Source organism: Chiloscyllium plagiosum, unplaced genomic scaffold (genome assembly GCF_037043375.1).
Source record: "Chiloscyllium plagiosum isolate Xiang-an unplaced genomic scaffold, Cpla_swu_hap1 HiC_scaffold_13, whole genome shotgun sequence".
NCBI classification, from domain to species: domain Eukaryota; kingdom Metazoa; phylum Chordata; class Chondrichthyes; order Orectolobiformes; family Hemiscylliidae; genus Chiloscyllium; species Chiloscyllium plagiosum.
The window spans coordinates 43,884,611-43,899,838 of NW_028270151.1; the positions used below are offsets into that span (position 1 = coordinate 43,884,611).

General features: G+C 40.6%; 1 protein-coding gene across 7 annotated transcripts in view; it reads right to left on the minus strand.

Annotated features, from left to right (window-relative positions):
- opa1 (OPA1 mitochondrial dynamin like GTPase) overlaps nt 1-15,228 on the minus strand; it is a 160,610-nt gene that overhangs the window by 84,084 nt on the left and 61,298 nt on the right. For all 7 annotated transcript variants that reach the window (XM_043702260.2, XM_043702259.2, XM_043702258.2 and 4 more), the window contains one exon: nt 1,958-2,073. In XM_043702260.2, the coding sequence (XP_043558195.2) occupies nt 1,958-2,073 (116 nt within the window). The remainder of the gene's footprint in view (nt 1-1,957; nt 2,074-15,228) is intronic.

Genomic DNA, 15,228 nt, shown 5'->3' on the forward strand with positions numbered 1-15,228 from the left:
TTCAACCTTTGTTGTCCATTCAACATATTTCAGAGATCCTTAGTAAATCCCCAAACTTAAATACAATTATACCATCCCCTCCAGGAGGTTATGCACATTATAAAGCAGTAGAGGTTTACATTGTTGCTTACAAATGTGAACATTGCAACACTAAAATACATGACATTACTGAATTAAACTAAGCTTTTTGCCATTCTGCAATGTAGTATCTTTTGGAAGCGTTGCTGAATGCCTTTTAGCCTCTTTAGTTTATTTCCACATAGTTGATCACAGATTTATTTTCTTTGGTGGCTCAAAGTTCAACTAACCCAGCCTTTAGAAGTGACAGTATGGTGAAAATAGATTCAATTGTGGCTTTTAGAAAAGAATTGGATAATTATCTGCAGATTGCCCATTTGTGAGGCAAAGGGGAAAAAGTAGGGGAGTGGAAAAAGGCAATTTGCTTTCACCGCAGCCAGCACCGACAGGGCAGGCTGCACAAAACAAAGGGCAAACAAATATCCTGCTCAGGATCCTCCTTCCATTGGATTATGATCAAGTTGTAATAATAACGTACGGAAGGTAGATTTACATAAGTAAATCTTGACTCTTATTTTCCACAACATAATGACAGTAAAAATCACTGTTTCCTATAGGTCAAAACAAAACAAAGTAGTACAGCACAGAAACAGGCCCTTTGCCCCCAAACCGCCCCCCCCAATCCTGTGGCAACCATCATGCCCTCACTTAACTAAAAATCAAACCTTCTGTCCTTACTCGGTCCGTATCCACCTATCCCCTCCCTATTCACATAACCATCCAGATGACACTTAAATGTCACCAATGTGCCTGCTTTCAACACCTCTTCTGGCAATGCATTCCAGGCTCCTGCCACTCTCTGCATGAAAACCTTCCCTCACACACAGATCTCCCTTCAACTTTCCCCCTCTCATCTTGAACCTCTACCCCATCTAAGTGAAACTTCAATCCTGGGAAAAAGGCTCTGATTATCTACACTATCTATGCCCCTCATAACTCTGTAGACCTCTACCAGGTCTCCGCTCAACTACTGTCTTCCCATTGAAAATGGTCCTAGTCTTTTTAACCTTTCTTCATAGCCAATGCCTTTGATTCCAGGCAACATCCTTGTGAACCTTCTCTGCACTCTCTCCAAAGCTTCCACACCCTTCTGGTAGTCTGGCGACCAAAACTGTGCACAATACTCTCAATGCGGCTGAACAAGGGTTTCATATAGCGCAGGAGAAAGTGAGGGCTGCAGATGCTGGAGATCAGAGCTGAAAATGTATTGCTGGAAAAGCGCAGCAGGTCAGGCAGCATCCAAGGAACAGGAGAATCGATGTTTCGGGCATAAGCTCTTCTTCAGGAAGGGCTTATGCCCGAAACGTCGATTCTCCTGTTCCTTGGATGCTGCCTGACCTGCTGCGCTTTTCCAGCAACACATTTTCAGCTTTCATATAGCGCAATTGGTTCACCAACTCTTGTACTCCATGCCCCAGCGAATGAAGGCACACATGTCATATTGTCTTCTTAATCACTTTGGCCACCTATGTTACCACCTTGAGGAAACTGTGGACCTGCATACCCAGAACTATCTGTATGTTAAATGTTCCTAAGGGTTCTGCCATGTCCAGTATAATTCACATCTAAATTTGATGCGCCAAAAAGTATCTTACTTTATAAACTTCCATTTTGCCACTGGAAATCTGAATGCAAAAAAAATCAAGTAATTCTTCAAATTCTTGTTATTTGACCACTTTCACCAGAATAATTAAAACCACAAATGAACTTGATAACTTCACTTTCATGTTCTATCTGAAATAAACAATTAACTGATCATCTAACAGAATAAACCAAGGATATCTTCCACTTCAAATGCTCAGAATAAATATTCAAACTATAGTCCTGTTTTGTCGTGAATTTGATGAGAAACCAGAATGTGACATTAATGTATATTTACCTTTAAATGCATCAGCCTGCTGTTCCACGGACTCACGCACCATTTTCCAGAAACAGTCAGATACTGCTAAGCTCAGGTTCTTAGTCGTCACTTGATGTGCTTTTAGCATCCCCGTCCTTTAACATTACAAAATTTAAAGAAATTCAAAATTGTTTTCATATACTGACAATACAAATCAAGTTTAATAAATGTAAATGATACATTTTTGTTACTTATCATTGAGTACTCTGGTAGTTGCCACATTCAGTATTTTATTATGAATCAGATGTCAGTTCAAATCCAAACATCAATGATCGTTTCAAATGGTGGGGTGGGCATCATTTGTGAACCAAGATAATGGCTAGGATAAAACTGAACAATGGAATACTTCAGGAAATTAAAACTAACAGGGCCAGTACTCCTTTCCCCATCATCCAAACAGAAGACAAAACCGAGAGCTGTCATCAATTTTTGCCATGCTAACTCAACCCACTCTGCCTTCTCATTGAGCCCAGGCTGTAAAAGGGACATTATAACGCATGACCTTAAGTGGGAGAAAAATGAAAGTTATACGAGATAGGCAGAGAATCACCTGGCTAGTGACTAAAACAAAGTTGTACAGTGCTATCTTCATTACCTGAAAAAGTACACAATACATAGCCAAGATTTGCATGGGCATCATAAGCAAAAACTGATTTAACTGTAAAAGCATAAACTAAATTAGTTACTACAGCTGACATTCTGAACAGACGTCATACGCCTGAAGTGTATAATTTAAATAACAAAAACATAAATTAAAATATTTTAAATTGATCTGATGTTTTTCCAGTTTGGAGTTGCAGATACAGAACAGCAGAATTATTAATAGAAGAGAACAGACTGGCCACATTAGGGGAGATAAATACGTTTACTTTGGGTTTAAGGTGGTTTAAAGATGACCAACCAAAAAGCATAAGTTCAGAATGAGGAGCAGATATGTCGAATGAGGAGCAGATATGCTGAATGAGTACTTGAGTAATGTGCAACACTTAGTTTTTATTTTTGTTGTGGACAGGGTTATCCTGAATGGCTAGTAGCCAGAAACTCAATGGAGGATTACAAACTTTCAACTGGTTATACTTGAGTAATACTGACAACACATTTGGGGCACTATGTCAATCTATCTTCAACTTTCTCGACTAAAAGCAATAGAATGTGGCCCTATGGGGATAAAGGTTGAAATGAACATGGGGCAACACGAATTCTACATGGAGTTGACTAGTCAGAAACTTAATTGAACACTGCTGAAAAATTTTCTGTCAAAGATTTTGTATTGTGCTCATCAGAGCAATTCACAAGAATACCAATAAAGGGTAAAAACGTTTATATTGTGTCAGATGAGAGCACTGATAGTCTGGTAAGTGGACTTGTGTGTACTGGAAGCTATAATAATTAATAAACATGCACTGACCCGGTTTCAACTGAACAAAACAGATCACATCCATTTGCTGCCCTATTTCGCAATACATTAACATGACCAATTAAGCTGGCAGTTAACAGTCAATCATCATTAGCTGCTGCATTCTCCATGGTACTTTTATCAATATGAGTGCTTTTGCCAGTAATATTCGAATGCTGTACAAATGACTTCAAAATTTAATTGGGAGACTTAAATACACGATGGCTTTATGTATATAGTTAATCAAGTCACCAAAACATTCAACATTTTATGCTACAACACATGACATTATTTAAAAATGGGTGTAGGTTTGCTCACTGAACTGGAAGGTTCATTTTCAGACGTTTTGTCACCATACTAGGTAACATCTTCAGTGAGCCTCCGGATGAAGCACTGCTCGTGTTTCCTGCTTTTTATTTATATGTTTGGGTTTCCTTGGCTTGGTGATGCTATTTCCTGTGGCGATGTCATTTCCTGTTCTTTTTCTCAGGGGGTGGTAAATGGGGTCCAAGTCAGTGTGTTTGTTGATAGAGTTCTGGTTGGAATGCCATGCTTCTAGGAATTCTCGCATGTGTCTCTGTTTAATTTGTCTTAGAAGCATGGCATTCCAACCAGAACTCTATCAACAAACACACTGACTTGGACCCCATTTACCACCCCCTGAGAAAAAGAACAGGAAATAACATCACCACAGGAAATGACATCAGCAACCCAAGCATATAAACAGAAAGCAGGAAACACGAGCAGTGCTTCAGCCAGAGGCTCACAGAATATGTTACCCAGTATGGTGATGAAACGTCTGAAAATGAACCTTCCAGCTCAGCAAGCAGATCTTCACCCAGAACCACAACTTGAGCTACAAATCTTCTCAAAACAAGAGTAAGAATTTGCTGACTGAAAACTACCAAATAGATTTTAAAAAAGACAGAACCAACATTCCAGCAATTTGAAACTGCAACTTCAAATATAGCTGAATATTTGCATTAATATACAGGTTAAATTCCAAAGGAATTAAGTATAGCCAACCCCAGCACAGCCACCTTGAAGGAGTGGGAATGCTATCTTCTCCTCATCTATTCACACAACTCTCAGAATTATTTGAGTTGGGACAATGCATTAGAAGCAAACACATTAGACAATTAACTCTTGCTGAAAAAGGAACCAATTCCAATTATAATTGAATCAAGTCAGAACTTCTCTGCCTGATGTGGAAGGATCCTTTTGGGCCTTGGATTGAGGTGAGGAGGAAGTTGTTGGCACCAGTTTCATACCTCTTGCAATGGCAAGGGAAGGTGCCGGGAGTGGAAGGTGGCTTGTTGAGGTGTGGGAGGGGGGACGCGTGAACTAACCCAGAGCAGATTAGTCATTCAGCCAGTTGAAGAGAGAGTTGGGAGTTAAACCAATTAACTCTTGTTGTGTTTAAGAAACTGTTAAATTCGAGAGCAGAGACAGGAGCAGAAATACTGCTCTGGGAGCAAGATGCTTGCATGGATCCCTCTTTCTCCACCTAACTTTCAAAGTTGAACCCTGTCTGCTGATCAACTATTCATGCATCTCAGAGAAAGATTTTTAAAGAACATAATCAGCAGCTGATGCTGTCTCCAGAATGACAGATAAATTGTCTGCCGACATGTCCAACTGCCTCAACACTGAGACCAGGACCATTGAGCTCAGCCTGATCCACTCAAGTCATCAACCTATAAGAACCATATGACTTTAAAGTTTGTTGAAGTTTAAAGCATTTCACTCTCTCTTTTTCCCCTTTGTGACTTACTGATAAGTGAGAGAACTTTGAATGCACGTGTGCAAGTTGGAGCGTTATTACTAATTAAATTTAAATGGGTTAAGTACAATACATACATTATTTTCAAAAAATGACAAAAACCCTCTGCTTCTGATAGACCCAGTACATGAAGAGTTAAACACTCACTGAATTGGCAAGAAAGTCCTTTTAAAAAACCATGCTGCAGGCAAGCACAATCTGGGGAAAGAGGAATGCCATCTGACTGCCCCTCAATTGATCACAACATGCCATTCTCAATTAGGTCTTTGTGGTCGCAATTTGCCTGAGGGCAAGTCCACTGCTCATTTATCCAAGCCTCTTGGTCTTGTGTTTTCTTCTTTACCCTGTTATTTTCAATTTCTAGTTATTTGTCATCAGCATTCTCTTTCTTATTCTTATCTTCCTCTATCCCTTTCATCTTCCTTCAGCCAGTTCTCAAGCTTTAAACTATGGCCAATCCAGTCTTGTTAATATCTGTTCGTAATAATCACTTATGATCTTTTCTCCTCCATCATCCAGAGTACTTTTGCACTGATCCTGTACTCTTTCCAATTGTACTATTCCATCATTCTCCAGAATTATCTTTGAATATCCAGTTTGTAAGGTCCATGTTTCAGTTCCATACAACATGATATTCTAAATTACTGTCTTGAGCATTCCTTTCTCAAGAACTCTACTCATTCTTGTTCTGGCAAGTTTTTTTTATGTTTGGAGATGGAATTCTTTGCCATCGTTTTTCTAGCTTGGTTTTGTTTATAGCAAGAACCATCTTCTGACACGATACCTCCTACATACTTAAAGTGTGATAATTGTCTCAGCTATTGATGATTTATCTTTACCTGTTTATTCAGTGTTACTTCTTCCATTCCTCAAAACTGACATTATTTTACATTAATTTTCAGTCTCTAAGCTTTCACTGATTCTATTCATTAGGCATAGATTAGCTGCTGTGCTAGCCACTCAGACCTTGTTATCTGCAAATCTCACTGCTTTCACCAACTGACACTTATCATGACTAAGGTATTATTTACATCAGCACTTGCACATGCTATTTTGATATCTATACTTGACAAGGAAGTAATTGTTTCAGTCTATTGAACTTATTTGTTCAAATTTTGACTCTACTTTCCCCACTTATACAGCTTCTTTCCAAATACACTCATGATTTTTGATACTGAATGCCCTTCCATAAGTTCCAGTTTTCTGGATCTAGCTACCTCCTATGCACATGCATACCCACTACATATCGATGCCTCATCAGGAGGTCTGAAGGCTCTCCATTACCGCAGTAAAGAGAGGCCTGCACAGTCTCTGTCCACCACCACCCTCCTTCACCTGGCTGAGCTTGTTCTTAGTATGAACAACTTCTCCTTTAACTCAACTCATTTTCTGCAAATCAAAGGTACAGCCATTCACTGTTCCAGTACCACTTGGGGCTCGCACCGATTACTCTTTCTCCATACACTGATCTGACATCTCAGTAGTGCTTCCTGCTCAAGTGGAATTAGAAAAAATAATCAGTTTTGCTTCCAATTTCTATCTTTTTCTTTGCTTCATCTGGTCTCTCTCTATTCTTCACTTAGAACATAGAAAGATACAGCGCAGTACAGGCCCTTTGGCCCTCGATGTTGCGCTGATCCAAGCCCACCTAACCTACACTAGCCCACTATCCTCCATATGCCTATCCAATGCCCGTTTAAATGCCCATAAAGAGGGAGAGTCCACCACTGCTACTGGCAGGGCATTCCATGAACTCACGACTCGCTGAGTAAAGAATCTACCCCTAACATCTGTCCTATACCTACCACCCCTTAATTTAAAGCTATGCCCCCTCATAATAGCTGACTCCATACGTGGAAAAAGGTTCTCATGGTCAACCCTATCTAAACCCCTAATCATCTTGTACACCTCTATCAAGTCACCCCTAAACCTTCTTTTCTCCAATGAAAACAGGCCCAAGTGCCTCAGCCTTTCCTCATACGATCTTTCTACCATACCAGGCAACATCCTGGTAAACCTCCTCTGCACCCGTTCCAGTGCCTCCACATCCTTCCTATAGTATGGCGACCAAAACTGCACACAATACTCCAGATGCGGCCGCACCAGAGTCTTATACAACTGCAACATGACCTCAGGGCTCCGGAACTCAATTCCTCTACCAATAAAAGCCAGTATGCCATATGCCTTCTTCACCGCACTATTTACCTGGGTGGCAACTTTCAGAGATCTGTGTACATGGACACCAAGATCCCTCTGCTCATCCACACTACCAAGTATCCGACCATTAGCCCAGTACCCCATCTTTTTGTTACTCTTACCAAAGTGAATCACCTCACAGTTACCTGCATTGAACTCCATTTGCGACCTTTCTGCCCAGCTCTGCAACTTACTTGTATCCCGCTGTAACCTGACACATCCTTCCTCACTGTCAACAACTCCACCGACTTTCGTATCATCCGCAAACTTGCTCACCCAACCTTCTAGCCCCTCCTCCAGGTCATTTATAAAAATGACAAACAGCAATGGTCCCAAAACAGATCCTTGCGGAACACCGCTAGTAACTGCACTCCAAGATGAATCTTTACCATCAACTACTACCCTCTGTCTTCTTCCAGCCAGTCAATTCCTAATCCAAACCTCCAACTCACCCTCAATGCCATACCTCCGTATTTTTTGCAGTAGCCTACCATGGGGAACCTTCTCAAATGCCTTACTAAAATCCATATACACCACATCTACCGCTTTACCCTCGTCCACCTCCTTAGTCACCTTCTCAAAGAATTCAATAAGGTTTGTGAGGCACGATCTGCCCTTCACAAAACCATGCTGACTACCCTTGATCACATTATTCCTATCCATATGTTCATAAATCCTATCCCTTACAATTCTCTCTAAGACTTTGCCCACAACAGAAGTGAGACTCACCAGCCTATAGTTACTAGGGTTATCCCTACTCCCCTTCTTGAACAAGGGAACCACATTTGCTATCCTCCAGTCTTCTGGCACTATTCCTGTAGACAACGAGGACATAAAAATCAAGGCCAATGGCTCTGCAATCTCCTCCCTTGCTTCCCAGAGAATCCTAGGATAAATGCCATCAGGCCCAGGGGACTTATCTATTTTCACCCTTTCCAGAATTTTCAACACCTCTTCCCTACATACTTCAAAGCCGTCCATTCTAATTAATTGTGACTCAGTATTCACATCAGCAACAATGTCGTGTTCCTGAGTGAATATTGACGAAAAGTATTCATTCAGTGTCTCCCCAATCTCTTCAGCCTCCACACGCAACTTCCCACTACTATCCTTGACTGGACCTATTCCTACCCTCGTCATTCTTTTACTCCTGACATACCTATAGAAAGCCTTAGGGTTTTCCCTAATCCTACCAACTAAGGACTTTTCATGTCCCCTCCTTGCTGCTTCCCTTCCTTTACTTCAAAGTTGTCATTTCTGAGGATAGGCTGTCCACTAATATCCACTGACTTCCACAGTTAGCTTAACTACATCTCCTCACATCCTGCTTCCATTGCATTCTCCCAGTTTCTGTCACCATTGCACCTGTTCTGACGATGCCACCTTCCACCGGTCTGCTTTCAACATGGCCTCATTTGACAGGACCCTCAGCCGTGGACCCTGATCCATCCCTTCCCTTCCTTCCCAGGATAATGACAGGGTATCACTTGTCCTAACTTTCCACCATCCCGTTAGTCTCTGCATTTAAAAGATCATCCTTTGTCTTTTCCACCTTCAGCAGACCCATCTTCCCGTCCCCTGTCAGCATTCCAAAGGAGCCATTCCCTCCCTAACACCGTGGTCCACTCCTTCCACAATCCAAAACTTCCTTGTTCCTCTACGACACCATCTTATGCAAAGGTAGATTTAAAATCTGCCCATTCATCCCCTGTCCCTCCTCACTGTTGTCCTCAAACACATCTGAAGCATTACACTTGTACTTTTTTCAATCATATCTTCTGCATTTCCTGCTCACAATGCAGTTTCCTTTACATTAGCGAAACCAAATGCAGGTATGCGGTAACGTTTCAACAATACATAATGCAAGCTCAAGGAACAACTGATTTTCCTCTTAAGCATTTTAAATACTCAATATTAAATTCAATAATTTCAAAATTACTGCATCATGACTGTTATCCATCTTTCTGACATTCTGTCTCCCCCACTCCTATGTCACGTGCGCCTTGGTAACTTCCCAATTCTCTCCCTGTCACACCTTTATTTAAACCTTTCTCACATTTATTTATTTCTCTAATACTAACCGCTTTGTTTCTTGAACTGGGCCTCTGTACCATTTCTACCATGATGGCCATTTAGCTCAGTTGGCTAGATGGCAGAATGATGCCAAAAGTATGGGTTTAATTCCTGTACTGACTAAGACACCGTGAAGATCCTTCCTTCTCTACATCGCCACTCAACTGAGCCATGGTAACCCTCAGGTTAAACTATCACCAGTCCCTTCTATCTAGTAACAGAACACATTATGGTCCTCTGGGACTATGGTAACTATACCAACTGCCCTTTTACTCCTCTTCTGCCTCTGTTAAAAGAATAAAAAATAATCTATTTTCCAAAACCTTTCATTTCTGAAGAATCAAATCAGACTTGAAAGATTTACTCTGTTTCTCTCTCCAAAGATGCTGCCAGATCAGAGTTTCTCTAGCACTCTCTATATTGGTCACAAATTTTCAGCACACAGTATTTTTACTTTATTATGAAGATGTAATCAATTTAGTACCACTTCAGATCTTCAAGTGACCACCAAGTAATTATCCTTATGGTCAGAGGATCTTTCAGGAAGAGGAGTTTCTCTTATGTTTGCTTCAAGCACATGAGAAACGCAGCAGCAAACCACTTCATGTATTCTTTTCCCTAATCATATGTGGGCGGCACGGTGGCACAGTGGTTAGCACTGCTGCCTCACAGCGCCTGAGACCCGGGTTCAATTCCCGCCTCAGGCGACTGACTGTGTGGAGTTTGCACGTTCTCCCCGTGTCTGCGTGGGTTTCCTCCGGGTGCTCCGGTTTCCTCCCACAGTCCAAAAGATGTGCAGGGTCAGGTGAATTGGCCATGCTAAATTGCCCGTAGTGTTAGGTAAGGGGTAAATGTAGGGGTATGGGTGGGTTTCGCTTCGGCGGGTCGGTGTGGACTTGTTGGGCCGAAGGGCCTGTTTCTACACTGTAATGTAATCTAATCTAATCATATCACCATGGCTGACAACTCAAAGGTATAAGACTAAATGTTAAACAAGACTGGATGGCGCAATTCCAATGTCAAGAGAGAAATGGAAAGATACAGCCTAAACATATTTTGTACGAGGACAACAAGAATGTCTAAAACAGAAGAAAGTAAAGCACACATTTATGTAACAATTATGCTTGCTGAGAGAACAGATGCCAATGTATGCAAAAGTTTTAAAACAACTTTTAGTGGTAAAAATGAGCAGTGTTGCCTGACATAGTGCAATAAGGATCCAAATTCATGGAAGCATCAGCTGTATACTTGAAAAAAATCAGCGAGCTGTGGCCTCATCTCAATTATACAACCTTAAATTACATTAGGAAGAATTAATGGAGTTTGTAATAGTTAGCTTTCGCTCTGTCTCTACAGAGAATCATATTGATGGTTTAATTTTATCTTCAAAATGCAAGGAAAGGAGAGGCATAGGCTCCAAATTCCCTTAAGGATCAATTGATCTTTTGGTTGAACTTTTGAAGAAGCCTGAGAGAAACAATTTCTCCAGGATTTCTGTTTGTAGGTCTTCAGTTTTCAATTTGATCATGTTTCTCTCCACCTCTATCAAAGAAAACTTTTCTTCCTAAATCATAAATTAAAACTACAATAAATAACTTAAATCAAGACTGGGACTGTAATCATGTTAAGGCTTGGATGGTGAGGAATTTTGTGTGTTCAGGAAAATTTTCTTTATCAATATGTAGATGTATCGACTGGAGAAGGAACAAAACTCAAACTTCTAATGAAGAATAAAGCAGGGCAAGTGACTGAAGTTTAGTGGGAGAACACCTTGGGGTCAGTGATCGTAATTCTATTAGCATTAAAATAGTTATGAAAAAGGATAGGCCTTGTATTGAAGTTAAAATTCTTTATCGGAGTAAAGCAAATTTTGACAGTATGAGACAGGAACTTTGAAAAGTTGATTGGGACAGTCTGTTCACAGGTAAAGGGACAAGCGGCAAGTAGGAGGCTTCTAACAGTGAGATAACGAGAGTTCAGAGCCTTTACGTTCCTGTTAGAGTGAAGGGCAAGGCTGATTAAGTGTAGGGAATAATAGATGAATAGAGATATTGAGGCTCCTGTCAAGAATAAAGAGGAGCTGAAAAATGTGTTGCTGGAAAAGCGCAGCAGGTCAGGCAGCATCCAAGGAGCAGGAGAATTGACATTTCGGGCATAAGCCCTGAAGAGGCTTATGCCCGAAATGTCGATGCTCCTGCTCCTTGGATGCTGCCTGACCTGCTGCACTTTTCCAGCAACGCATTTTTCAGCTCTGATCTCCAGCATCTGCAGTCCTCACTTTCTTCAAGAATAAAGAGGGGGCAGATGAATCTTTTGAAGAGTATAAGGGGTGTAGGAGCATTCTTAAGAGGAAATCAGGAGGACAAAACTGGGATAGGAGATAGCCTTGGCAGGTAAGGCTAAGGATAATCCAACAAGATTCTATAAATACATTAAAAGCAAAAGAGCAACTCGGAGGAGAATAGGGCCTCTTAAAGATCAATGAGGTTGTTTAATGTGTGGAGCTACAGGAGATGGGAGAGACACTAAATGAATATTTTGCATCAGTTTTTACAGTGGAGAAAGACATGGAGGCAAGGGAATTCTGAGAAATAAATATTAATGTTTTGAAAACAGTCCATATTACAATAAAGGTGGTGCTGGAGGGCTTAAAATCCAAAGATGGATAGATGTCTGGGACCTGATCAAGTATATCCCAGGACATTGTGGGAAGTTAAGGAAGATATTGTGAAGCCCCTAGCAGAGATATTTCTACCATCTATTGCCATGGGTGAGATGCCAGGGACCTGGAGATTGGCTAATGTTATGTCTTTACATGAAAAAGACTGTAAAAATCCTGGGAACTATAGACCAGTGAGTCTGACACAATATTGGGTAAATTATTGGAAGTGATTCTGAGAAAGAGGATTTACATGCATTTGGAGAGACAGGGGCTAATTAGGAATAGTCAACATGACTTTGTATGCAGGAAATTGTACCTTACAAAATTGTTTTGAGTTTTTGAGGACGGAAGCAAAAAGACTGATGAGGGCACAGCAGTAGACATTGTCTACATGAACTTTAGTAAAGCTTGCAACAAGGTTCCGCATGGTAAACTAATTAGTAAGGTTAGATCACATAGGATTCAGGAGAGCCTGTCAACTGGATACAAAATTGGCTTGACAGTAGGAGATAGGGATAGGGATGGATATAGGGAGAAGCAGGCAGACTGAGAGGCACAGACAGGGGCTGTTCTATGGAGAAGAGTATTGTATATACTAACAGAGATGTGGAAGGTTGTAGTGACTGAAAACATTTACAGATATAAGGCAGCTTCTAGAATCTGGAGGCTACATAGATAGTAAGGCAATGGACAATGCCAGGGTGAAATTTAAATAGATTAAGTTCGAAGAATTGGAGAAGAATAAGGAGATTACAGATGGATGTAGAGACTGGATGACCTGGCATTGAAAGTGAGTCTTATAGGAACCGGAGAGTCACAAAGACTGGGGTTGGTTTTAAGATCAGGAAATTGCCAGGATTTCAAAGGATTACCCAACAAGGAAAGATTAAAGGGGCTCCATAGGTTGGGGGTGTTGTTCGGACTGGAAGAGGTAACACAGAAAGGGTGGGTTTTAGGGGCTGCAGATGTTTATGGAGAAGGACTGGAAGAGGTAAACGATGTAGGGAGGGTTGTGGAAGCATTTGGTGGTTAGAGATAGGAGGGCTGCAGAGACTACAGGGGATCATACAGACAGGGAGATTTCTAAGAGCACGGGAAGGTAACAGAAATAGACGAACTGCAGAGACTGAAGAGGGTTCAGCAAACAGAAGGTTTCAAGATGCAGGACAATGTTACAAAGACAGGGACAGTTGTAGCGATTGGAGGAGTACACAAAGATAAGGAGTGCTTTCGACACTGTAGGATATTATATTACAGAGATGGGGAGAGATTCACACGTGACAGTAGAAGGCAGATGATGATGGTGGAGGATTGTTTTTCAGTCTGGAGGCCTGTGATCAACAGTGTTCCACAGGGGTTGTTACTGGGTCCAGTGTTCTTTGTTGTTTATATAAACAATTTGAATGAGAATTTAGGAAACATGGTTAGTACGTTTGCGGATAACACAAAAATTGGTGGTATAGTCGATAGTGAAGGTTACCAAAGATCACAAAGGAATCTTGATCAATTGGGCCAATGGGCTGAGGAGTGGCAGCTGGAGTTTAATTTGGTTAAATGTGAGGTATTGCATTTTAATAAAGTGAACAAGGGCAGGACTTATGCTCTTAAAGATAGGGCTCTGGGTAGATTAATCGAACAGAGAGACCTAAGAGCTTTAGGTACATAGCTCTTTGAAAATTGCATCACAGATACACACAGTGGTTAAGAAGGCCTTTAGCGCGCTTGCACTTGCATTCATTGCTCAGACCACTGAATACAGAAGTTGAGACGTCATGGTGAGATTGTACAGAATGTTGTTGAGGCCAGCTGTGGAGTACTGTACAGTCCTGGATGCCCTGCTACAGGAGGATAATATTAAATTGGAGAGGGTTCAGAAAAGATTTGCCAGGACTGGAGGGTGTGAGTTACAGTTAGAGGCTTGATAGGTTGGGAGTATTTTTTCACTGGAGGTAGGAGGTTGAGGTCTTCCTTAAAACACTGAATGATGTTGTAGGGATGCTTTTTTGGCATATGAAACTGAAGAGGATTTTTCTCTATGTGACTGTATGTTGTACTTCGTACTTTCAAAATAATAAGGGGCATAGATAAGGTGAATAGCAAGTGGGACTGGTTTAGTTTGGGAAATTTACCCTACAGTAGGGGAGTTCAAAACTCGGGGACATATTTTTAAAGGCAAGAGGTAAAAGATATAAAAAAGACCCGAGGAGCAACTTTTCCACAAGAGGGTGGTTCATATGTAGAATGAACTACCAGAGAAAGTGGTAGCTGCATGCATAATTACATTTAAAAGACATTTGGACAGATACATGAATGGAAAAGGTTTAGATAGATATGGTCCAAATGCAGGCAAGTGGGACTGGTTTAGTTTGGGAAATTTGGTTGGCATGGAAGAGTTGGACCAAAGAATCTATTTCCGTGTTGTATGACTCTATGACTCTACAATAAACCTTTGGCATTAATCTGAATACTCAAATCAGAAATGAATCAACCTGTAATCATTAAATTGGGATACAGCTCCCCCTTGTGTTAAAGTAAATTTCAAAATGTAAATTTATAAGGACCAGGTATCAAAAGATAATACTTGAGATATAACTCCTCTATTTTAGATAAATCTCAAAAAAAATCACAAAAAACTGCCTATATCAGAGATTAAAACATATCAGAGATTAGTGAATACCTCATCAATTAAAGAACAAATTTACATTTGAGCTCCTGTAACTGAGACTGGTATAAATGCAGAAGCTATCAATCTCAAGTATTTCAAGTTTAATTTTGATTTTAACTGAAATCTTATAAAAGTTAATCACAGTCTGAATTCAGAATTCAAAGATGGCAGAAATTTAAGCTCTGCCTATGAAACAAATGTAACTAGCAGTGTTGAACGGACCATGCTATTAAGGCCCAAAAACTTACTTCAGTGTATGAAAAATAATGATGGAACACAATTTCAAAATTTTAACAATATGCGAGCTCAACACACTTAAACCTTATTGCCTTTATTAGAAAAAAGGCAACAGTCTTGCTTAAAAGACTGAATGATGTTGTAGGGATACAGTTTTGACACATGAAACTAAAGAGGATTTTTCTCTGTGTAACTACCTGTTGTACTTTCAGTTATGCAACACCAAGTTCCCACATTA